Source organism: Cygnus atratus, chromosome 1, assembly GCF_013377495.2.
Source record: "Cygnus atratus isolate AKBS03 ecotype Queensland, Australia chromosome 1, CAtr_DNAZoo_HiC_assembly, whole genome shotgun sequence".
Classification (NCBI taxonomy): domain Eukaryota; kingdom Metazoa; phylum Chordata; class Aves; order Anseriformes; family Anatidae; genus Cygnus; species Cygnus atratus.
In genome coordinates, this window is record NC_066362.1 from 72843938 (window position 1) to 72867995 (window position 24058).

The following is a 24058-nucleotide window of genomic DNA, read 5'->3' on the forward strand; positions in this document are numbered from 1 at the left end:
ACTCAGGGGTTAGGTTTTCATATATTATAAACCTTTCACACATACATATGTATACACCACTAGAGCTCATTTGTTTGAGCCATACATGACTAATGCTCTTAGTTTTGTAAGAATTTTTATACATCCTACTAAGGCCTCAAAATAGAACAGCCAAGAGCCTTGAGACCCTTCCTTAATGCAGTTCATAGAAGAAATAAGCCCTTTCCCAGCTCTGCACCAGCTGTGTAACACTTGGCTAGCCTTGGCAGAATCTCTCATTCTCTAGTCATTGAAGCTTTCAATGAAAAACACTTTTCTTTGTAGAAGAAAAAAAAAAAAAAAAAAAAAAGCTTATGATCTCTGTCAGAATGAAGCCCAGTCATTTTTCATTTATTTAAAGTCAGCAGGAGCTAAACAGATGGCTTTGAAAATTGCACTTTCATTTACATTTATTTATGTATATTCATCTACATGCAGACATTACATTCTCATACATATATACTGGTAGGCAATTTCAGTAATCCTGAGTCTGCAGATTTAGGACTCAGAACTGAGCTGGATTTGGGTCTCTACAGATATAGGGAGATCAGAATCTCCCAAGAATTCATAACTCAAACATCTCAGTGTTTGAAACTAAATTAGCCCAGCAAAAGCATGAACCTGGGAACTGACAGTGGCTCCTTCTGCATGTGATAAGGCAGATAGCATTTTCCAGCTAGATGGTTTGTGGAGGCTGGTCACTGAGTAACAAACAGGTAAAACAATCAAAGTCCAACTACTATAAGAAACTTCAAAGTAACATAACATACTCGTCACATGCTACATTATTAAACTGTTCACCCTTTTTACTGTTTTGTCACCCACTTTTTTTTTTTACTTATTTACTCATTCATCCTGTGCCAGAGCAGTGTTGCTGGTTTCAAGTATTCTATCCAATTTTCCTAACACCTGTTTTAATATCTCATCACGTAATTGCCAGTTATAACAATAAAACAGGAAATAATAATTTAATATTACCAAGGAAATCTTTTGTTTTAAAAATATTTAACATCTTTATGTAGTTGGCTATCCCTTTTGGTCAATTTCTCCCCCATATGCAGTATTTCCCAATCATAACTTCCTTTCTAGAATTTTCAATTAAGGATGTAGTACGAACTAAGATGTATTGATGGAACAACAATCAGAAAATTTAATAAAGCTTAAAGCTGAGTAATTTTCATTTTTATATACTGGCTCACAAATAGATAGCTAGTACTTACAGTAGTCTTTCTTTTTAAAACATATTTCAAGCACCACCACAATGACAGGAAATATTCTCTTGGGAAAGCCAGAGCACATATTGGACTGCTGCTTTGTTTCAAGCTCATATAAAAATGCATCAGGATCCTCAATACTTGCATTCTCCTTTTTTATTGAAAAATGTCATAATTAGATCAAGTATTATTACAAAATAATTACTTCAAGCAATGCCTATTCAACTTCTCTAAGGATAGAAAGAAGAGGGCTATTAGTCTTTGGAGTTTAACTTAAGATTTTTTTGCTGTGCTAACTGCAATTGTGCTATTTCTACTATGACGTCTAGTGGCAGCTGTTTATTTTCTGTGGTTTCTCCTACAGACAAAATTTTTGTGGTTTCTTCTGTGAAGAATTAGGATTGCTAATATGAAGACACAGGAATTAGATTTGTCAAGGTCAAAGTTCACTATAATTTTGCTAAACATCTGTGAGTTCGAGCATCCATAGAAAGAAAACTTCAGATAACAATGTCCTCCTCTCCTGACTATCAAATTCTTATGCAAATACTTCACTCTCTATTTACCAGTGAAGTATCTAATGTATATTTTTCTAGAACAGGGACATATCTATATTATGGCACTCACTTTTCATGACGAGTCTCTTGTATACATTTTAACCAATTCTCCTGGCAGGTAGTTAATCAAGAAGAACCATTGCTTTAAACTGCAGTAATGAATAGCTTTCTGAAGCTAACTCTGTAAAACGCAGGTAATAAATACAATCAGTAAGGCATCTGCCTGCCCAGTGCAGTCACACTTAATAGCTTTTGTAACAAAGCTTAAAGAAAAGAACACAGTATCTTTCAAGAAATACTTAAACCAACAGAAAGTATGCATAAGTCCTACAGAAAATTATTCAGATTCATGCAGAAAAAGGTACAAAAATGTCTTTAACAACAGAAACTTACAGAATAGTGATAATGTAGTTGAAATTAATAAAAAAAATAACCTAAAGCAACCCTTAAACGTTGAACAGTTTCCTATATAAATAAACCTCTGCTTTCAAAAATATATATATATATAATACTGATCACACTTCATACTTCCTTTATATTTTCAGCTTGCGAGTAGAATGTCCACTAGATAGTTAATTTCTCCTGGTTCTGTGTGCTGCCATTTGAGAAGTGTTTCACTCCATTAATAGTTGCAACATCGTACGATTGAAATAACACACAAAGTTTACTGGAACAGACTTAACATTAAATTTATCCCTAATTCATATAGAATATTTCCTTGCTTGAAGAATTTGAAGTACATTTTTATTTTATTAGAGGGCTGGGAACAAACACAGTATTCTCAGGAAATAAGTGTCAGGTATGTGAAAGAATAAAGAACAGTATAATTAAAGTAAAAAACAGTAAATAAAGAACAGCACAATTAAAGTAGGAAAAGCAGAACTGACTTGGCTTCCCCCATTAAGTGCTTTTGTTTGTTTATTAACATTATTAAAGTAACAGTAGATAAGAAGAAAGTACTACCAACATTTCTAAACTAAAAGCTGCAAATTAAACTCAACTTTGTCCTTACAGTTGGAAAACCAGGAAGTGCAAGTAAATTTAGATTATCCATTCAAAACCTGATTTTTTTTCCAGTATCAAAATCAATACACCTGCTTGTCTATGAATAACGTTTGCCTTGATTAGTTAATCAAATGTGTGATTAATATAAAATAGGTTTCTACATTGCCAAATTTTGAGGCTAATGGCCTTTGTGAATTGAATTGCATACTAAATGCTACCTTCAGTTTAACACAAGGAGCCAAAAACTGGATATGAGACTGTACTCTACTTTCTTTTGAAAAAAATAAACCTCATGATCCTCACACAAATATGAAACAGAATAGAAGGTCACATAATTGTTACTTTTTCACTTTCTATAATAAATCTTCAGTATTTGAAATGGCTACATTAACAAGAGTTGAAACCTCTTTAATGTCACTAACTTCAGTCTTCACTACTTGCTTATGCAACTTGCCAAAATAACAGCAGCAATTAGCCAATACTGAGAAGTGAACTCTTGCAAATCTGTATTAGTATACCAACTTCACACATGAATGTTTGCAGTCTATCAGGAGACATTTCTTCTGTTTGTGCAGAAATTAATTACCTGTGATGATATAAAGAGAATTTATTTTACCCAATGAAATAATAAATTTACTAGTGTAATATGCTTAATTCTGATTGGTTCAATTCAGAGGTTAATTTTACTCAAGTCAATAGATGAAAAAGTTTAATGAGGCATCAAATTTGTTATCAAATTTGATAACACTAAGAAATTATTTCATAAGTCTGTTTACTCCTGTGGATTTTTGGTGTTCTGTTTGGACTTTTTTTGAATGAAAACCATGATTTGTTTCTCAACATGTTTTTCTTTGGTAGGTGATATGCAAACACATTAATGTTAATAGAAGTATTACATCTTACTTTGAAGCTATCCTTCATTTACTGTCATGCTTAATTGCACTAAATTGTGATACTTGGTTGACCAAAAAAAGAGTTGAACCTTGCCTATTCTGATCCTAACCCCACTAATACCTGAAAGACTATTAGAAACTTTTTCTGGGTTTTATAAACTGGGGAAAGAGATGATACTACATTATCACAGCTTAGTACCTCAGCCAAATATTCATGTAAAATAGCAAATAAAACAGCAGAGTTACTTTTTCTTGAACTTTTAATTAATGGACAAAACTGAAAAAATCCTGCATTCTTGGAAGAAAATGTTCTCATGTCAATGGACAGTTTAAGAGGAGGTTTTTTTGTTTGTTTCATTTATGTTTATAGTGATACTGAGTGATGGGGAGACAAAATGGTAGGTGAACTTCACTACAAAGAACTCTTAACTGACATATAGGGGAACGTGGGAGGAGAGAGGAAAGCAACAAAACCAAAAATATATTAATTTTGGTGGCCTTGAACTAGCCACTATCACTGAGAAAAAGACCTCTGAGTTACAGAATAGAGTTCTATGAAAATGCTTCTCAGTGATCAACAATGGCCAAGAAAACAAAAGAGAGGTTAGGAACTACTACGGAAAATAGGGAATAAAACAGAAAATGTCACTGACACAATCTTCTGACCCCACATTTCAAAAAGGCTATGTTGTAAAATTTGAAAAAGTACAGTAACGGGAAACAAGGACTGAGAAATCCATGGGATAGCCTTTTAAAGAGGAATAACTGAACGAACTAGGGATTCTTCAGCCTTGAAAAAGGGAAAGTTAAACTGTGATATAGCAGGGATCTTAAAAAAATGTAGATAATACTTTAGAAAGATGAAGAAGAGCTGTTTCCTGTATTTTGATAAAAAATTATCAAGCATGAAATGATGCTAGAAGATGTCAGGTTCAAAAACAAACTGAAAAAGGTGCTGAGTCAGCAACAAGACATCCTAGATGCTAAATTTATGTGGATTCAAGAAGTGCAAGACTGCTGTCACAATTACTAGATGTAATGACATCACCTATGTCTTTGGATGTCCCTGAGAAATCTTGCTGGAAGCTGGCTGGAATCTAATATTCCTGCCATCAGAGAGGATGATTGCTTAGTGGATGCTTGTTCTGCTGCATTTCTTAGTCCTTCTTTTGGGAAATGGAAGAAAGGTAGACATACACAGAATTTCAAACACTTATTTGCTCTTTCCTATCATTTCAAAGCCGTAACTATGCATTTTGCACTACATTACAAATAGCCAGATACACTGAAAAATACACTTTGTTTACATATAATTAGCTGGCTCATGTTGCAATGAAACAAAAAGATTTATACCAATCCAGTTTATAAGTACTATTAAAAGGGTAAATTGATCAATACATAAATGGGTCTATGTGCAGTGTTTGCACTGCTGTAACACAGATTTGAAATCAACAATGTTAAATGTTTCACAATAGTAGCTTTGTACCATCTGTTAAACACACATATACCAAGACAGCATAATCCTGTGTATTTAAGCAATTATACTATATTGGCATAATGCACTATTAGTATACCGTAACTCTATCCATACTAAGGGCTGTTCTAACCAAACTACACTGGTAAAAAATTGAAATGTCTAAATCAGAAGACCACCAGTACATAGACACTAAAGAGCTTTGAACTGATTCAAGACATTGATTGCCATGAGAATCTTCTATAGTGAGAATTTGCTTGGGTCAGATCTTCACTTGAGATTTAGGACAGAGAAAGTCCCCGCAGCATGGAGAGACAACGTTATTTCTGTTTTCTTTTCCTGAAAATAATCACCCTTATTCAGCTCAACAAAATCATGGACACTTTGCATGTATATTCTATCAATACCACTTCACCTTTTTACCTGCATGTTTATGTTCATCTGTAGATCCAACTTTTTTCTTTACTACATTAATCCTGTTTATAGCAAAACTAAATGCAAATAGAGTAAGTATTTCACAATGAGCAAAACTGTATTACAAGGCATAGAGAGTGACCTGCACGTTAAATTTAATACTTGCCTTTGCAGCATAGAAATTAAATATCAACATTGTTATATGTGATGTTCAATACAATGCTTAATGCCAATGTTATAAAAGTATAACCTTGGAAAATTAAAAGCAAGTAGATATTGTTAAAAGGATACCACAGACATAACTCAGGAAGAGGAGCTGGAACTAGATGATCTTTAACATGCCCCCCAATCCAGCCATTCTATGATTCTAAAGTAGATGAGAGAACGACTAGACCAGACAGGGAATAATCTACTCCTGGCAGTATAAACTGCACAAATTCTGCTTGCACCAACATCCATAAATTTAATAGTGTTAGAATATTTTTTTTTCCAAAAGAAAAAAAAAAAAAGAAGTCTCTATACAAAGATCAATCTCATGTTAGTGATCCCTTCAAAGAAGGAAAAAAAAAGTTAACCTATAACATAGTATCGACATCCAAAGAAATTTAAAGTTTAGTAAGAAAATGCCTGTAACATGTAACTTATTCCACCCAGGACTACTGAAGAGAAAAACTTTTGTGCATACATTGTATGATATTATTAAAAATATCAGTGTACAAAAATCTGAAGAAAAAACCAAAGTATTGGACTCAATTCAACCATTGTAAATTGTTTTTTAAGCTTTAAACACATACCTTTTCCCAGATTACTAATTTAAAGTATCAGTAGTGCAGAAAACTGTGATACAAGAAAAATTTTAAATACAAATGTAAACATGACAGGAACTAATCACCATTTTCCTCCCTGAAATCAAATCCTAGTGCCTACTCCTTACCCTAATTACTTCAGTGATGCTCCATGAAGATCGTTTAAACGTGTGGATGATTCTGTAGTACCAGCATCTAATTAAATAGGCTAGTCGTAAGGACAATAATAGGAACTGAACAGTGTTAGGAATGTCTTATTTAGTACTCGGGTGTTTTTAAAAAGTAAAACAAAACAAAACAAAAAAACAAGGTGGTTGCTAACCCTCTACTTCCAACAGCTGTGATTTTTTTAAATTTATTTATTAAACTTAGTTCAACTAGCTATCTGTATCCTCATATGGAAGATACTGTCTTTTACACTGCTGTATTTCTAATAAATATCTATAAATATCAAAAGAAAAGATAGTCTCGGTAATGGAAATCAACAAACATTATCAAACAGTTCCTACAATTAATTAATGCTCTTTTAATACACCTTGTCTATTTCTTTCAATATTCAGCAGTAAAATCTATGAGAATGACATTTCAAAAGCACTTTTAAAGCCTTCAGCTAATGGCTGAATACAACAGTCAATGTCTTGTCATACAGCCACACAAGTTAAGGTATTACAGTACTTTGACACTTTACTATCACTTACTCAGGTGAGATAAGCCAACTGAAAATGTGTTTCACTTTGGTAAAAATAAAGCAAATTTGTATAAAATATCAGCAATTATTAATTACTTCACATTAAGCATGTTCTCTACAATTCAATTGTGCCTCTTCTTTTTAAGATCTAAAATAAATCTAACTTTTTGTATTCTGAAACAGATAGAATGCAGCATATTTTTTCTTGCAAATATGATTGATGATACTAAAAGTTTGCTGGGAAATTTAAGGACGTCTGATCCTACCCAATTATTGAATTGTCCTCTTGAATTTCTATGTAAAGGTTTATTCACAGTAAAACTGAGAAGTGTATCCTTTTTGTAACTTCAAATAGTTTTCAAAAGTTTCAAACTAACTTCAAAGATCTTTCAAGAAAGCCAGTAGGTAAATACTTTTTATGGTCGTAAAGGCTGTAGACACCTACTCACAGAAGTTGAACAAATGAAGACAACAACATCATGAACTTTTCAATGCTTCTTTATTCATTTTTCTGTCAGGTAACTAAAACTTAAGTAAGGGGGGGAAAAAAGGAAGAAAAAAAGAAAAGAGTCAGAGCCTGAAATATTCAACACAGATCATGAAAAAACTTTAGTTAAATGAAAGCTATTGTTTTGTCCTCCCACCCCATTTGGTGGCCTTTGTATTTTAAGACAACCAGATCAACTCCCTAGTTTGATAACTTAATACACTACAGTACTTGATAATAATACAAGGATAGCCAGCCATGTCTGAAACCCAGCCTGACAAATGAATTTTCAAATGCTGTCATATTAGCATCTCTTGGACACACCATTCCTTTTTAATTCTTTTAAGTCAATCTCGTCATTAACAGTGCAGTGTGTTCCCCCTCAGATTTATCTACCAACTTTCCTGAATAGCACATTTTCAGTTCCTGTTTTCTAGCCACACCCCTTTTCTGTCTCGTTTCTATCTATATCACAATTAGTTTCAGTTGTTTTAATAAACTAACATGAGGACATTTCTTCTTGCTACGGGTTATTGTGTACTGAGATATTTCTTTACTCATTTTCATGTTATACTTAGTTGATTTTCTTTCACCTCTCTACCTAGTGGGATTGAACATAACAGATTTTTCCCAACTTCTGTTATTATATGATTTAAAACAGTAAATAGTTGTATTAGCCTGATCCCATGGGGCCACAATTTCAGCTAAGCAAATAGACCTGTTTGAGTACAGTCCTTTCAAGGAATGCTTCCTCAAACATCTCAAAATCCTTCTAATACTATCTACCTTGAGAACCTTGCTTTCTTCAGTATTTTCACAGATGAAAGTTTATCTCTGCCTCAGTTTCTTTAAACATCTTTCCTAATTAGCATGCTGGAGTCATCTTCAACCTGTTTCACCAGAATTTGAAGTTATCAATTATCTTGATATAAAGAAGAATCAGTGGACTCTGTGCCAATATCATCAGGATGCTTCTACCCCAAGTTTACATCCCAGATTCTTGCAAACTACACATACTTATTTCAAGACTAACTCTCATAAACAGCCTCTATTTTTATTTAGAACACACAATCTCTTAAAGGTCTTAAATGTTTATCTGAATATCTGTCTGTCTTTCATTCTTCCTGCTACTTTAGATCATTGACTTCTAACTCTCTTTCCAGTCTTTTGCACATCATCTCTTTCCCTCATGGATTTCATTTTTTTGGATATTTGCATATCCATTTATCTTATGTAGTTACTTACCTTGCATCTCCATATATTCTTCCCATGTGTTTCACTTCCCATTTTTCAAATACCAGTGCCTGGCTCTTCAATCAGTAAATCAATTCTTTAACCATAAGGCAAACAAACTGTTTCCGTGAATTACCCTACACACAGAGAACTTTTACTCCTTGGTTTTGTTTGGTGCGTGCCTACTTCCCCCCCCTTTCATCACATCTTTAAGCTCTCCCTACATTTTCCCTTACAAGCACATTGCCGTTTAGTTTTCTCCATTGTATCTAATGAGTGATGGTGTATGTAGAAATACTTTCCCCCACTTACTGTAATTCATTACATTTCTGTGACATGCCTCACTGCTATGATCACCTAGGTAAATATACACATTTTTTCTTCTTGTTTCTGCTATTCAGGATCACCTTATCCTCTGCACTTCTGATCACCATGTCCATTTCTTCCTCATTTCTTTTTTTTTTTCCAATTTAAAAAACAAAACAAAAAAAAGCCCTACAACTTTCTACCTAACCCATCTTTCTTCCCTCCCACAGAATGTGGCTAAGTTTCTGTCACCTGTGATCTAGATGATCTATGTCATGCACCATTCTTTCTGACCAAGCTGCCTCAAGTAACATTACATTTTAAATTGTGATTTCTTTCCAGAAATTGATTTCTAAACACATAGATATAGCAAGTATTACAGTTAAGCCTCAGACACGATGGTCAAAAAACAAACTACAGAATCAACTAGAACTTTTTAGAAAAACAATAATGTTTAAAAATTATTAGTGTTTTCCTCTTCCTAGCACAAATGTAGCCTAACAGGCTGTCCTCTAGTTCAAGTGCACTGTTTAAGCAGCATAGGGAATACATAAAAATAATGAAGAGCAGCAGCAACACGAAGAAGGACTGCTCAGTTAAAAAAATTTAATAAGTCTACATACTTCTACGTATTTCAGATTGATGCATCTAGGCTGTCATCGACTGGTTGTATTAAACTGTGCAAAGTATTGGCTTGTTGGGACATTTGAATATTCTTCTTCTTTAAGATAAATGTTCCTAGCAATAAACAAAAACAAAATATGCAGTTAGTATATGTTTTCTCATTATGTAGAAGAGAAACATAAAGATGTAAAGTATAAACTCAGAAATGCTCATAAAATCCAGAATTATTAGAAATGGAATTAAACATAAGTCTATCTCTATCTTCAAAATGTATATCATATCTTGACAGAGCAGATTTTATTTCTCATCCTAAAATAACCTTCCAAAAGTCTCATAGTGAAAAACTCAATTAACACAATTCAGAATGTTTTGCTTGTATAACAAGAAAGCTCCAGGTACTGGATATTCTTTTGCAAGATGCATGCATGCATTCATGGAAAAGGAGAAGAAAAAAAAAATCAGACTGGAAGATTAGAACACTGAATTATTTGGCTTGATTGTTGGTTTTCCTTCACATATTATCTTCCCACTTTCTCAGCACAGCAGAAACACCTACACACCATGTCCCCTGGTTAGCTAAAGAATTACTTAGTTTTGTCATACATAATGGAAAAGCTTCATATGCGCTGTTAGCCCTGACGTATCAGAAACTAACAGTTCTTACTGAAGGCAGTTGACACCTACCCTTGTTTCAGAAAACTAAGGTAAATTAAAGAAACGCATATTGTTTCAGAAGCAATAATATAATTTACTGTCCAACTGTATTTATTTGCTACTTTGTTATTGATATGAACTTAATCTGTTGTCAGTGGAACGCTTAAGAATTCCAGCTATTATTCCATATATGCAAGTCAGTAACCATCTTAACCTACACTTTGAAGGTTTTTTTCAACAGTTCTGAAAAACTTTCTTAAGCTGAACTGTTGACTTTTTAAAAAGTATAAATTTGCAGTAAGTTTATTAGAAAAACAACAAACTTAATTAAAGCAGAAATGCTCTTTGAAGCAATTGTGTTAATAACAGTTTTATTCGAAAAGAAGAAAACACTTTTGGCGCTTACTTTGATTTTTGCTCCTGGGATAGCTCTGCATTTATGCTATCCAGAGCTCGGCAGCGTTCCCAACTCTGTCGTTGTTGATGCCGCTCTAAAATCAACTGCGCTCTTGCAGCCTGTATACTTTGCCTATCCCATTCAGCATCTCTTCTGCATTCTTCCTCTTTTAGTCTCTACAGGAGGGAAAAGAAGAATTTCGTTTTGTCTTTACTCAAAGACGAAAAAGTCTATATAATGTTTTATTGGTAAATTCACTCCAACAACAAACTTGCTTGTCTTTACTGAATGTTAGGGGTAGCGCACGAAATAGGGAAGAAAGAAAATACACACTTCCAAATGAGGTAGGAGCCCATGCACTAGGCAGAAGTAAAATACTTCAGATTAGGAAGCCGTTTTTTTTCCAGGAAGCAAGACAGACAGACTCCTACCTCTGCACAAGGTAAGAAATTTAGGCCTGCTGCCTGGCAAAAATACAATAGTGTCAGTAAGTTCATCAGTAGACTACTATTTCTCTCCAACACATTAGCTCTCCCCAAACCAAGATCAGCACAATGGACTTTTCTTTCTTTAAAGAAGTTGTTGGCAGGAGTTAACAGAACTTCCTGACTTCAGAAGTTAGCAATCATCAGCATGGCTTACAATATTGCTGACTCAGTGCAATAACTGAGCCATCAACACCAGATGATAGATGCAAACCATTTTCTTCTCTGCCATCTCTCTGTTATACCGTCACTTCCACACTTTGTGTCTGACATTACAGCAAACTGATTCAAGAAACCAGGCCTGCGAAAACCTTCTCACCGTTCTTGGAAGGGCTAATGTTCTGCCACCTTAGCTATTTTAATGGGTTCATTGTAGGATCAGAGGAGAGCCAGTGCAAGTATTTTTATCATGACTCTCATAAATACACCCTTAGAGAAATGGCAACTCTATTTTCAGCTTTAATAATAGAGTAGACAAGACATAACATAGGACATTGCAGGGATTCAAAAATAAAAAATTGAACACCTATTCAATTCATTAAGCTTATTAAACCCCTGCACTAAATGAGGTTAGCAGCTTCTTACATTACAGTAACTACACCAATACACTCATCACTGCAAAAGAAATACAGATTTCTTCATTTTGAATGCCGCCTGCTTCCATCCACCTGTAAAACAGCAATTATCATCAATATTTAGTTTTTCTGCTGTAACCCCATCCCAAACTGTGACTCATAGTTGTGCAGGATGGTAGAAAGGAAGGTCTACTGCATTCAGAAACATCTAAGACTATGAAATATGCACAAGTAGCTTCACTGGACCTACTCTCTTTGCCTTGCTCAAGTAAACTTGTCCATGAGGCTCTGCTACAGCCTGTTCTGCTGTCATCCTCAGCTCCTGGCTCCTTTTCCCCTATGGAGCAGACCATACCTGCTCATCCCTTGCAGGCAGTCTCAAGTCCTAAACCAAGCACAGTGAAGCCTGGCCTTCAGGCTGTGCAGAACCTTGCTCCCCTGCTGGGCCACCATGGACGATGCCCCAAGATTCCCCAGGCCCCTTAGCCCTAGGCTCCACAGCAACCTACTTCCCAGTCTACTCTTGCTGCTCCCTGCCATTTCCCAACTGCTTTAGAGACATTGTGTTAAGTTTGAATGATTAAAGTATCTCTGATTTTTCCATTGTTCTGAATTTCAGTCTCAAAATGGGATGTGCATAGTAAACAAATGTATTTTCTTCTACACATATCGCTTATAACACTATCATAACCAAGAATACAGAATATGCACATAAGCTTAAATACCAGCTTCTCCAGAACTTGTTGCTGTTGAGATGAACGGATTGCCATCAGCTGATCCTGATTCATTCCCTTCCACCGATCTGTAATCACACGATGCCTACCAAAGGAACTGATGGCTTGCTCAGGGTTTTCAGAAAGTAAGTCTCCCTGAAGGAGGCTGGAAATCTCATCCATGTCATCTTTCATTTTTTGATGTTTTTCCAGCTTCTTTCTCTCAGCTAGTTCAGCAGCCTGAAGGCAACAGAAGGAGAGGACTAATAGTTTTTCCAAGAAAAAATATTAACTAAAGGCATACAATAAAGTTAGCACATCATAATAGTTTTCTTTTCAACTTGCATACAGTTGTCAACAGCATCACATGTGAATATTATGATCACGGCCCTACTGGCTAAAAAATTGAAAATCTAAATGGTATACATTTCTTTAATGTTAACATATCTTCTTTTGGCAAGGGAACAGAGCACAGGCTGTCAGACCTGTCTCTTGCATATGCAGCTTTGCACATGTATCTCGACTGCAACAGACTAATACTCATCTCTCTATTTTGTCCAAGACTGTTTCATACTCTTGTTTAAAATCACGGGCTTGAGAATATTCACTTTGAAAGTGAAAAGGTGAAAAATGGGAGGCAAAATAGCTAGAAGTTATCAACAACAGAGAATGACAGGCCTATCTATACCTAAATGTGGGAATCTGTTCCTTTGCAAACGTTACGGAAAAGAATCCTAACTCAGCAACCACAGAGACTCATCCCACTAGAGGAGACTGCTAACCTGGCTGGGTTTATCCCTACGTTTGTATTTATGGACTTTAAGTTTGTATGACAGCAGTTCTCCCAAGTATCAGGCCTGTAGAGTATCAAATGGTGGCTTTTATTTGATGCAGGCAAACATAGACAATGACCCATCAGAGACTGGACAAAAGAAGAAATAGCAAACAATACTAAGAATTTATCGATCTAGGATATGGTACTATGGCTGAAAACAGCCTTATGGTTTCTATTAAAATAACAAAAGTATTTCATGTGCAAACAAACTAACAGAAGATGAATTCTCTTTTTCTTGAATAATAAATTAGTTAAGCTTCAATTTAACTTAGACTATGAAGAAAATTTTTATTTATTAGATGGCTGATAAGTAATTTTAAGACTGAACACTAGAATAAGGAAAGTCTACATTTAAACAAATGAAAAAAAAATAATAAAATGAAGCAAACCAAACTTCAAGTGCCAAAATGTAACTTGAGATCTAGCTGTTACCAGCTCTGCCATCACAACATGGAATAATGAATTAGAAACTAAATGTCACTTATTAATCTCACAGAAGTTAGTATAATTTTTACCAGAAGCTTAAGCAATTTTTTAATCCAAACGTATTTCACTGAAGTTTTCTTTTTCTCCAGAAGAGTCAATAACAATTTGAGGGGAAGATTGTAATTACCAAGAAAAAAAAAAGAAAACAAGAACACCAAAGATTTTTAATGTTATGACATTTTTCAATATCATGATATATAACAGAATATCTTGGTATGTAATTTTAGTTTATTGATACTACAAATTGAGCAATTATTGTTAGTTCTGAAAACGCTCCAAAGTAAATTACATTTAACCAAAATCATTTTGGATGGACCTCACATAAATAAATACTAGACTATGATGAAGACTTATTGAAGCTTTAAATGTCTAATTTTTATTTAGAGCACTTTATTAATGTAATTCTACTGTGATCTAGCAACAGATCCAAAACCCTTGTAATCCTAACCTTCTCAGTAAGGGGTAGAGCCTACATTTTCTAAGCTGCCTGGAATCTTAGTGGAAGAAACTCCTAGCTCTGTGCATAACCATGCATGTAGCACTACAAAAAATAAATAAATAAATAAATAAATGACTTTGCAAAAGAAATACTTTAAACTGGGTAAAATCTGATACATTTTCCATCAAGTCAAATCCCCAACAAAATGTAATTCATTGGTGTAGCATGAAAAAAAAAAACAAAAAAAACCAAAAAAACAGATGCACATATACATGCTCTTTCATCTATTTTAATTTGTGGTCCAACATTCATAGGGTATCTTCTCTACTACTATAATGCTTCCACTCTGTTGATTCAAGTCATAAACCAAAAGAAATTTCCATAGAAGCACTGCAAGGCCAAGAGTTCACGTGCTTAGAATAATGCCAAGTTCTGAGTGCACAAGCAACTAACTGCTGCCAACACAGCGCTAAAAGAATGCACCACAGCTTCTGAAGTGCTTATCACAAGTCACAAAGCTCACAAATGACCAGAGCGACCTATCCAGGGTCTTAGGAACCTGCGAAAGAAGTATAGATGAATAATGCAATTCCTTTGGCTATATTACGCAGATACTTATGTCATAGTAGAGAACCGCACACCCAGCACATTCAAGCTGGGAGCTTCTGCTTAGCAAGTACATGCAATATGTTTCCTCACGCATGAAGATATGGTAAAAATGTAGAAACACTGATTGTTCTAGACACTGAATACCAAGAATTGGATGTGAGTGATAAAAGACACTTCAAAGAATGCTTAAAAACAGATCTACCATTCTTCTGTGTTCAGGCACACAAATACTTAATTTCAGGTAAATAAATAAGTAAATAAAGGTTCCATGGTAAACATAAATACATTATTTACTCAGAGCCTGAATAGGTATTTCTCTGAAGTGGCTACTGGCTCTGGATGTGTTAGTAATGTCAAGTGAATAAGGAACCAGAATAACTCCATCCTACCCTTCAAATGTGCATAACAACAACATTGTCAGGAAAACTGTTGAGCTATTGAGCTATTGTGATGTTCCCAGGAATAAATTCTATCTATATGAAGTCTGCAAGACTGTTTAGAAGTCTATAAATATGAGGTAATTAAAGATCCTCTGTTATCATGTCCTCTTATTTTCTTAGCATAATCTCCAAAATATCTTGGAAAAGATTCAAGTCCTGTGTCAAAGTAAGAGGACTGTCTGATTTCAGGAGCACAATCAGTATATCTATCACTGCAATGCTAAACTGGGCATTCCCAAGTCTTCTTGTTCTTAGAGAGAAATCTCTTTGTGATTCCACAGCATAATTTTATTCTTGCACAATCACATGTCAAAAGAATTGTAAATATATACTCTAGTCAGAACTCAAAGTAGTTTTAATTCCTGCTACCTTGCTTTCCAAATTGAAGTGTTTACTACTTATGTATGAATGATGTCAGCAGGAATAACTGACAGTTTAAGCTTGTAGTAATAGTTATATCAAGGACAAAAGCACCATTGGCGTTTCTGGTAAACACATGCTTATTGTGAGAGAAAATCTGAGAGGAAAGGTAGCATTAATCTTATAGCCATAACACACAATTAAATTGTTTACAGTACAGGATCCTTCAGCGCTGAGAAAAATGGTACCAGATACACTATCAATTCATTGTTCTGCTAATTAATTCCAGAATAAAATGAATCATTAGCTCATTAGCAATTAGCTTGTCAGCAATAAAGTCACTGTTAATAGTAGTACTGTAAGCATAGGAAGCTGAACCACTGTCACAGGGGCAGCACATCAAATTCACTCATGAAGACAGGCTTTACTAAACTGACATACCCTATTTTCAGTCAGATGCTAAGATTCTTTACTTATTGACTAGAAAAATAACAAAGGAAAAAAAATCCTGGAGTACATGACTTGTGGGTTTTTTTGCCCCATTCCTTCTCCTGTCCCTTTTTAAAATTTCCCTACAGATACCAGCAACCTTAAAGACTACAGATGATGCACATGGAGATAATGATTGATCAAAAGCCAAATTCTAGGGCATTTCATCCTCTCTCAGGATGCATTGTCATATTACACTTGATCCAAATTACAGTAATCAAAAATTGCCTTACAGAGTGGCTTTGTACCACCTCAGACTGTGCACTCACTCCTAAGTCAGATCTAGCAGTCACATATTCTAGACCCGAGTTTGTTTTCTGTGAGTTTTGAGAAATGATCTAACACATCCTGAAGCTTCATGACCATTAGATCCACTGCAAGAGACAGCCGAAGCAAGTGCATGCAGCTTTGGTAACAGGAAAAGGGGTTCTTGTTTTGGAAGTCACCCACAGGCAGAGCAAATTATATGCAGTATGAGACCACACCCTCAAGTGGTGAAGGTCTTCAAACTGGCTACTCAAAACACTAGAACTGATGGACGCTGCTGATCAATATATTTGAGGTCAGATATAGTTATTCCTTCTATAAAATTCATTCTCAGGCTGCATGCCCTAGTTTTCTCTCTCAGGAAGAAGATGTATAGAAAATCCCTCTGTAACACAGCTTTCTTTAATAAACAAAGAAATACAAAAACAGAGGCCTGGCAACCTGAAATTTCTGGCTTGCATGTTTAAAAAAGAAAAGCAGCAATTGTGTCAGCACACCATTTTAGGGAAAATGAACAGCTGTTCTCAACTATTGTGAGAAGAAGAAAAAAAAAAGAAACACCAAAAGGCTGAAAAGTGTGCCATGGTACTAAAAAAAAAAAAAAAGTAAACATAATTACCTACCTCAGAAGGAAAGAAAAAGAGATATCAAGACAACTCTGATCTGTACAACATAGCAAGGGACAGTAAAAACCAACTAAATAGAGATTGTTGCCCCTATCTCCATTATTATACCCTTATTTGGAAAAACAAAACAACAAATGAACAAAAAAAGAATCAAAGAACATGTCTTCATCTACATTTAATATGAACAAAAGCAAAGTAGAATGTATAAATCTAAACTTAAAAAAAAAAAAAAAAAAAAAAATCACACCACACGCGAACTTCTGCCCACTCCACTCCATTTCCCTAGCCCTGTCACAAATTCAGGAACTATTAAATGAAACAAATGGATATGACAACAATTATTTTGGATACTACTGTAAACCTAAGTGCACCACCCACTTCAGGTACTTTTGTGGCTACTGATGTAAAATACTATTCAGTAACCATGATTTAAAGCAGTAAAACCTTTTTTAATTACCTTGGTCTAGCTATATATACATACACACACATATATATACACACACATATATATGTGTGTGTGTGTATATATATATATATATATATCTATAGATATATATATATATAAAATCATGATACGCCATGAAGGGCTCAAGCAACACTTACACAAAGGCATGTATACTTATATTCTTTAGTCCCAAAATGCCATACTTTACGTAGGTAATGTAAATGTGCCTTATTTTGATGTGACTAAATAAAGTTAATTCAGACCAAATATAGTCTAACCAAAGTAATAGTGTCCAACTAGCCCTTTGAGCTGTACGTAGAAGCTGAATGCAGTAAGAGAATCTCTATGGTAAGATGAAGAACTGGACCATGACAGATAATGGTACTAAGATAGACTAGAATAGAATAGTTCAGTTGGAAGAGACCTTCAAAGATCATCCAGTCCACTGACCACTGACCATGTAGTCCTGACCACTTCAGGGCTAAGAAAAAGTTAAAGACTATTATTAATAAGGGTATTACCTAAATGCCTCTTGAGCACTGACAGGCCTGGAGCATCAAACAACTGTCTATGAAGCCTGTTCCAGGGTCTGACCATTTTCATGATAAAGAAATTTTTCCTAATGTCCAGTCTGAACCTCCCCCTCCCCTGCTGCAGCTTTTTGCCATTCCCTCATACTCTATGATTCTATCATCAATTGCCTTGACAGAGAAAGGTTTTTGTTATGTTTCAGTAAGTTCCAAAGCATGCTTCGAAAACAACCAAGAGACACAGGTACACAGGTATCAAGGAAGTACTAAAAACAACACTCTCAGGGCACTAATGTAAGCAATAAAGACTAAAAGCTACTGGTAGTAACATTTCCATTCAAGCAAAAAGAAAAGCAGGCAGAGAGCTAAAATTATCAGATGACTGAGATAAAACCAGAAGGAAAGCATGAAAGGCTTTTGTTGTAGCCCACTTTACAGACTAGAAGTCCCAGAAAGACTGGGGAGTTGTGGCTGCCTGCTAGTCAGCAAGCTGAGAACCAGAAGGTAGAATTTTGATAGCAGATAACTAGACAGAGGATAGCTAGATCCTTGCAGAGGACAAAGAAGTGAATAAATCATGTCTTCTGAATCAACATTGAAAGTCAGCTTCTAGGAAACCTCTGTGAAAACATCACTACCCACTGTACTTGTACACTGGTCGTCTGACTTTCCCTTTGTCTCTCCCCCTCACCCACCCTTAAAAAAAAAAGAAAAAGAAACAAACAGCAATAACAAAGACCACCAACACAAATTTACTTGGCTTCTGTTGAATTCTTTAGTAGCTGCACAAACAGCACGATGGGTTTCTTCTTCTGTTCGCTGTTGCTCCATAGTCTTTCGGTCAAGTTCAATCGTATTCTTGTCATGAAGATCATCTAAATTACATTAAAATGAAATTTAGTCAGTTTTTATGGAAATGATGTGCCATATGACTAAGCCACTGGGAAGGGTGGGACTACAGCTATAGTAAACTGAATTACACAACTATTTCCAAATCCTACCACTGAAGCTTTCCATTTTGGAATTTCAGTGACTGATGAAATCAGTTTATTTTGTGATCAATCTTGTCTTAATAGCTAGACAAAAAGTTAAACTGAAAAAAAAAAGTATGTTAAGCACTGCAAAAAAATGTTTCATGACAGGCTAAGGAAAAGAAAAATAACAATTATTTTGTATGCTGTAGAAAAGCAAAGATTTGTCCTAGTATCATCTAGCATGTAAACTACAGATGTTTTTTCAGAATGCCCTGATAATTCATTTGAGGTGTAAACAGAAATGAAGTCTAGGTAATAATAAAATCACCACGTTATTAAATACAAATTTCTGAATTGATATATTGAATACATTAGAAGTTGAAACATAAAAACTGCTGTATTTTTAAAACCTAAATATTGAATACACTAAAATACTGCTATGTCAGAATCTGATGTAATATGCACAGTTATGTCATATATACCCGAATTTCAGAAAAAGCAGATAAAAACCCTGTTATTTTCTGTTGTTACCTAAAAATTTTTTATCAGCTAGTGCATTCTTCCAGTCTCTCTGTTGCTGAAGAGACCACTCTCTTAACTGCTCCTTTTGAAATTTCATCCTAAGAGAATAGTTTAAGTCTTCACCCATAAACTTCTGCAAGCTGGATACCGTACATCGAGGATCACTGTCTGAAAGTCGAGCAGGTCTATCCTTCTTTAGGGCTTGGGGATCAGACAAGTCAAATTCACGTCTTGTTTCTGGCTTCTGAAAATTCTTCTGAAAGTCACTGACAGCCTTATTTATGTTTCTGATATCATATTTCTGTCTTTCTTCTAACATACACATGACCTTGTCATTTTGCTTAATTTCATTAGCTAGAGAAAAAAAAGCACAATGAAAATACAATTCTTAGAAGTGTACATGTATCACTTAAGATGGAAAATCAAACTTTGAAAAGGAATAAATAGAATACATATATTCCACAGTTAATACGTTATGAAAATGTATTTTATCTACAAAGAACTATACTAGCAAAAACTAGAAATTCTAGAAATCTTTGCTTATAAAATACTTTCAGCTTTTTAGGAATAAATTTTCTTATTAATGTTACAAACGAAATACATTTTTGTGAAAGGAGACAATAGTAAGTACTTCTGTAACTATGACATTAAATCCACCCATATCTTCAGGTGTCTAAACAATGCTATTTGTCTACATTTATTAAAAGAAAACATTGTAGATTACAACCTATTCAGAAATATATACCCGTTTAATCATGTCAATATGAAAGCGAGCTCCCACCTCAGATATGGAGGGAAACACATACTGTATCAATGTAAATGTATAAACATGAATAGAAATACACAGAGGATTCAGTTTGTATGCCTGAATTTAAACAAAAGCCTACAATTGCACACGCACCTATAAACACATAGATAAATTCAAGATTCAAAGAGAAATACTCTATTTGGAAATTAATACTAGTACTCGAAAGACATGGACGGCAAATCTGTTTACATTTAACTCTTTATAGAAATATCAGACTATCTACAAGCATACCAAGTTCTTCATTTCGTGCTTTTTTAGCTGCTTCTTGAATTTTCCTATCCTTGACTTGGGCATCCAATGCATCTTTATCAACCTATTAAAATGAAGAAAAACAAAACAAAACAGCTCCGTAGGAGATACTGTTTGAAGGATTAAAGGCAGGTATTGTTGAACTATGTTGCTTTACAGTTGTTTTAGATAAAATTTGCTACCAGCAGAATAAATATACATCACTATTTAATACATATAAAGGAAAATCCAGGAACAGCAACATTCTTACTTGCTTTGTTTTAATACTGACAGGTCTATCTAATCAAAGCAAAACAGTACATTTATTTAATATAAGTACATACATACTTTAGCTGCACAACACAGACTATAAATCCCCATTATAGTAATTATTTTGACAGTCAAGATGACAAGAAATTGAAATAGTTCAGATTTGAAAAAAATACAGTTGGTTGCCTAAAAGTACATTGAAGAATTAAGGGGGAATGGGAAGCAATATTCCAGTCGTATCAGAGAGAGAAGGGATGTCGGGGGCTTGATGTAGTCCCCAAAATGCAATATTGGGTGCCACTTGAGAAACACCCAGACAACTACAATGAGCTGACATGGTAAAGGATATTCAGGATAGCCCTGGAGAGTACTTGCTGAGCAAGGCAGTGTACCCTATTTAGCCAAAAGAATTGTCACGTTTGTTGACAGAAGTGACAAATTCATATGCAGAAATCAGGATTTTATTTTATTTTTTTACTGGCCAAGTCACTTGATGTATTTAAAAACCTTATAAAAAAACAATGATACAATTATTTAAGAGCCTGGTATTCTGATAGTCCTTGCCTAAAAACTATTCAGATCAAGACAGAGTGACTTAACAGATAACAGGTGAAAATACACATTTTTAATGCTGTAAAAGCCTTACTGCCTACACCAATCAGGCAGAGAGGCAAATTTATTAACTAATAAGGGTGAAACCATGAAGAATTCTACAGTATATCATTGTCAAATAATAATAATAATGCAATTTTTAAAAATGTAATTTTATGTAGTGTAGTAGACTTTAAACATCAACTCATTTAGAGGTCTCATTTTATAAATCAAGCTTTCAATATAACTATGGGAAACACTGTTAGCAGAAATTCAATTCAACTCCATTAGCAGTTACTGGGAATAATACAGGTAAGTCAATGTTTTCAGCAGTGTGTCTGAATTCAGATTTACATTATCAGCTGTCTCCCATTTGAACACATTTCACTTGATGAGAATACATCCCTAAAAGGACCATTCCTAGTCACGTAAAGCTACAGATTGAACTTGTGCATTCCGGAACAGTAACCTGTCTAGCTGAAAAATTAGCAACTTTAAGACTGAGAGATGCAAATGGGATTAAAATTATAAATTCCGTACTATGAACAGTTGGAAGCAGTTGATTTCTCATATACTTGGATTTATGCATAACAGTCCATATACAAATGGAAGGTAATGTGCTATTTTTCATTAGAACTATTCATTTGAACTCCTTTAGAAAATTACTCATTTACTGAGGATAAATTCTTAAACCTGTAAATGAAGAGAGATGTATCTTACTTTTCCATTTCTCAGATGAGGAAACATACAGAAGTGAAAGTCACTTGTAATAATCAAGGAAAAAATATCTCAGTTCCCATTCTGCTTTCCAGTCAGTATTATTTCCACATTTTTAAGTTACTCATACACCACTTAAATATTTTCGCATCTATGCCAAACATTGCCTTGATTTTTAATTGAGTCATAGACAGCCACTCAGCTAAATTAGCAAGGGAATGAGAAAACAAAGGACTGAAACCCACACTGGAAATACTGATAATACAGTATCTCTGGACTGCTTTGTTGACTCCTTGTGTTTTGAACTTGGCTTAATTTCAAACCACAGGAACAGCCCCTTCTGTCAGCAGTCATTGCTCAGCCAACGAATACTGAATGAAATTCATGATAATATGTACAGAATTCCTCCAATTCCTCTTTCACTTTAGATGTTTGTCTCATGTAAATGGATCTATCAAAACCTGTATGAGAAGTTAGTTCTACAACAGAATTTTTGGGAAAGACCTTCAGATGGTATAAAGAAGTATTGCTCAACAAACTACACTGTGATACAAATTCTCAGCTAGTGAATGTGAGCATATTTCACATTTAATTTTTAAGGCTCTACAAAAGCCTTACAGAGGAAAAAAAAAAAGTTATTAGCCCCTGTCATTTACTTGTAGTGCTGGCTACCAGGCATGGCAGGATGCTGTGTCAAAGGGACAACCTGTCCAGTTTGTTAAGTGGGAACTGCTACTTTACCATGCAGGTGACTGTTGCATAAAAGTCACAAGAATAAATCGAATGTGCTGACAGAAATAAGGTAAATTTATCCTTCCACTGACATAGGAAACATGTTTCAGTACTAGAGAGAATTTAGATCAAATCATTGCAACTCTACCAGCGCAATGAAGTTAGCAGATTGGATTTATTTCCACCAGTTCTAAATTTGGTTCTGCGCTCATTAATGCTACAGCATTTACTCATGATGTATGTATGCATCAGCAAAGAGTACTCTAGAATAACTTACAAGCAAAACTTAAATTTATTTTCCCTTTTGGCATTCTTCTTTCCTGCACACACACACACACAGAATCTTAATGTGAGCCTTTGGCCACATCGTGGGAAAAATAATTTAAGTGTTGTAAACCCTTACATGGACTCTTAAAATATCCTGAGTTGGAAGGGACCCACAAGGATCATGGAGGCCAACTCCCAGGTCCCCAGATAACACCTAAAAACTCAGACCATGTGTCTGAGTGCATTGTCCAAATGCTTCTTGAGCTCTACCAGGCTCAGTGCTGTGACCACTACCCTAGGGAGCCTGTCCCAGTGCCTGACCACCCTCTGGGTGCAGACCCTTTCCCTAACACCCAGCCAGACCCTCCCCTGTCCCACCTCCATGCTGTTCCATCGACTCCTGTCGCTGTCCCCAGAACAGAGCTCAGCGCCTGCCCCTCCGCTCCCCTCGTGAGGGAGCTGCTCTTGCATCCAGAATTTAAACAGCTATAATATACAACTTAACCTCCTGACACTCAGATTGCAAGCAGCATAGCCGACCGAAGACAAAACCCACTAGGGCAAAGCTCTCGCCACCACAGACTGAAGGGCGTTCGTCTCCTGGCGCGGTCAGACACGGATTCCCCTCACCCCGTGCTTCGGCCTCACCCTCACCCCTATGGTCCGGAGCCGCGCGTTGAAGACGCGGCTCTGCCGCTGCAGCTCCCGCTGCCGTCGCCGCTCCAAGGCGGCCGCCACCGCCCCCGCCTCCTGCGCCTCCCAACCCAGCCCCAGGCCGCTCATGGCGCCAGGCACAGGCAACGGCAGCAACACAGCGGGTCACTAGGGGAACCGAAGCCCCACCCGTTAATGGCAGCCGCTGATAGGGCCCTTTACCGGC

At 35.5% G+C, this 24058-nt stretch overlaps 1 protein-coding gene across 5 annotated transcripts; it reads right to left on the reverse strand.

The window, feature by feature from the left end:
* Positions 1-7541: 7541 nt before the first annotated feature.
* RIBC2 (RIB43A domain with coiled-coils 2) lies at positions 7542-23971 on the reverse strand. Of its 5 annotated transcripts, XM_050713183.1 has the most exons (8): positions 23833-23971; positions 20605-20686; positions 19575-19919; positions 18826-18944; positions 12556-12783; positions 10780-10946; positions 9719-9833; positions 7542-7597 (listed from the first exon to the last, which is right to left on the reverse strand). In XM_050713183.1, the coding sequence occupies exons 1-7, from the start codon at positions 23959-23961 to the stop codon at positions 9752-9754; spliced, it is 1152 nt and encodes a 383-aa protein (XP_050569140.1). In that variant the 5' UTR covers positions 23962-23971; the 3' UTR covers positions 7542-7597; positions 9719-9751. The 5 variants fall into 5 exon arrangements, with proteins under 5 accessions (XP_050569140.1, XP_050569142.1, XP_050569138.1 ...); XM_050713185.1 differs by lacking the exon at positions 7542-7597 and having other exon boundaries at positions 9682-9833; positions 19719-19919; XM_050713181.1 differs by lacking the exon at positions 7542-7597 and having other exon boundaries at positions 9682-9833.
* Between the last annotated feature and the right edge of the window lie 87 nt (positions 23972-24058).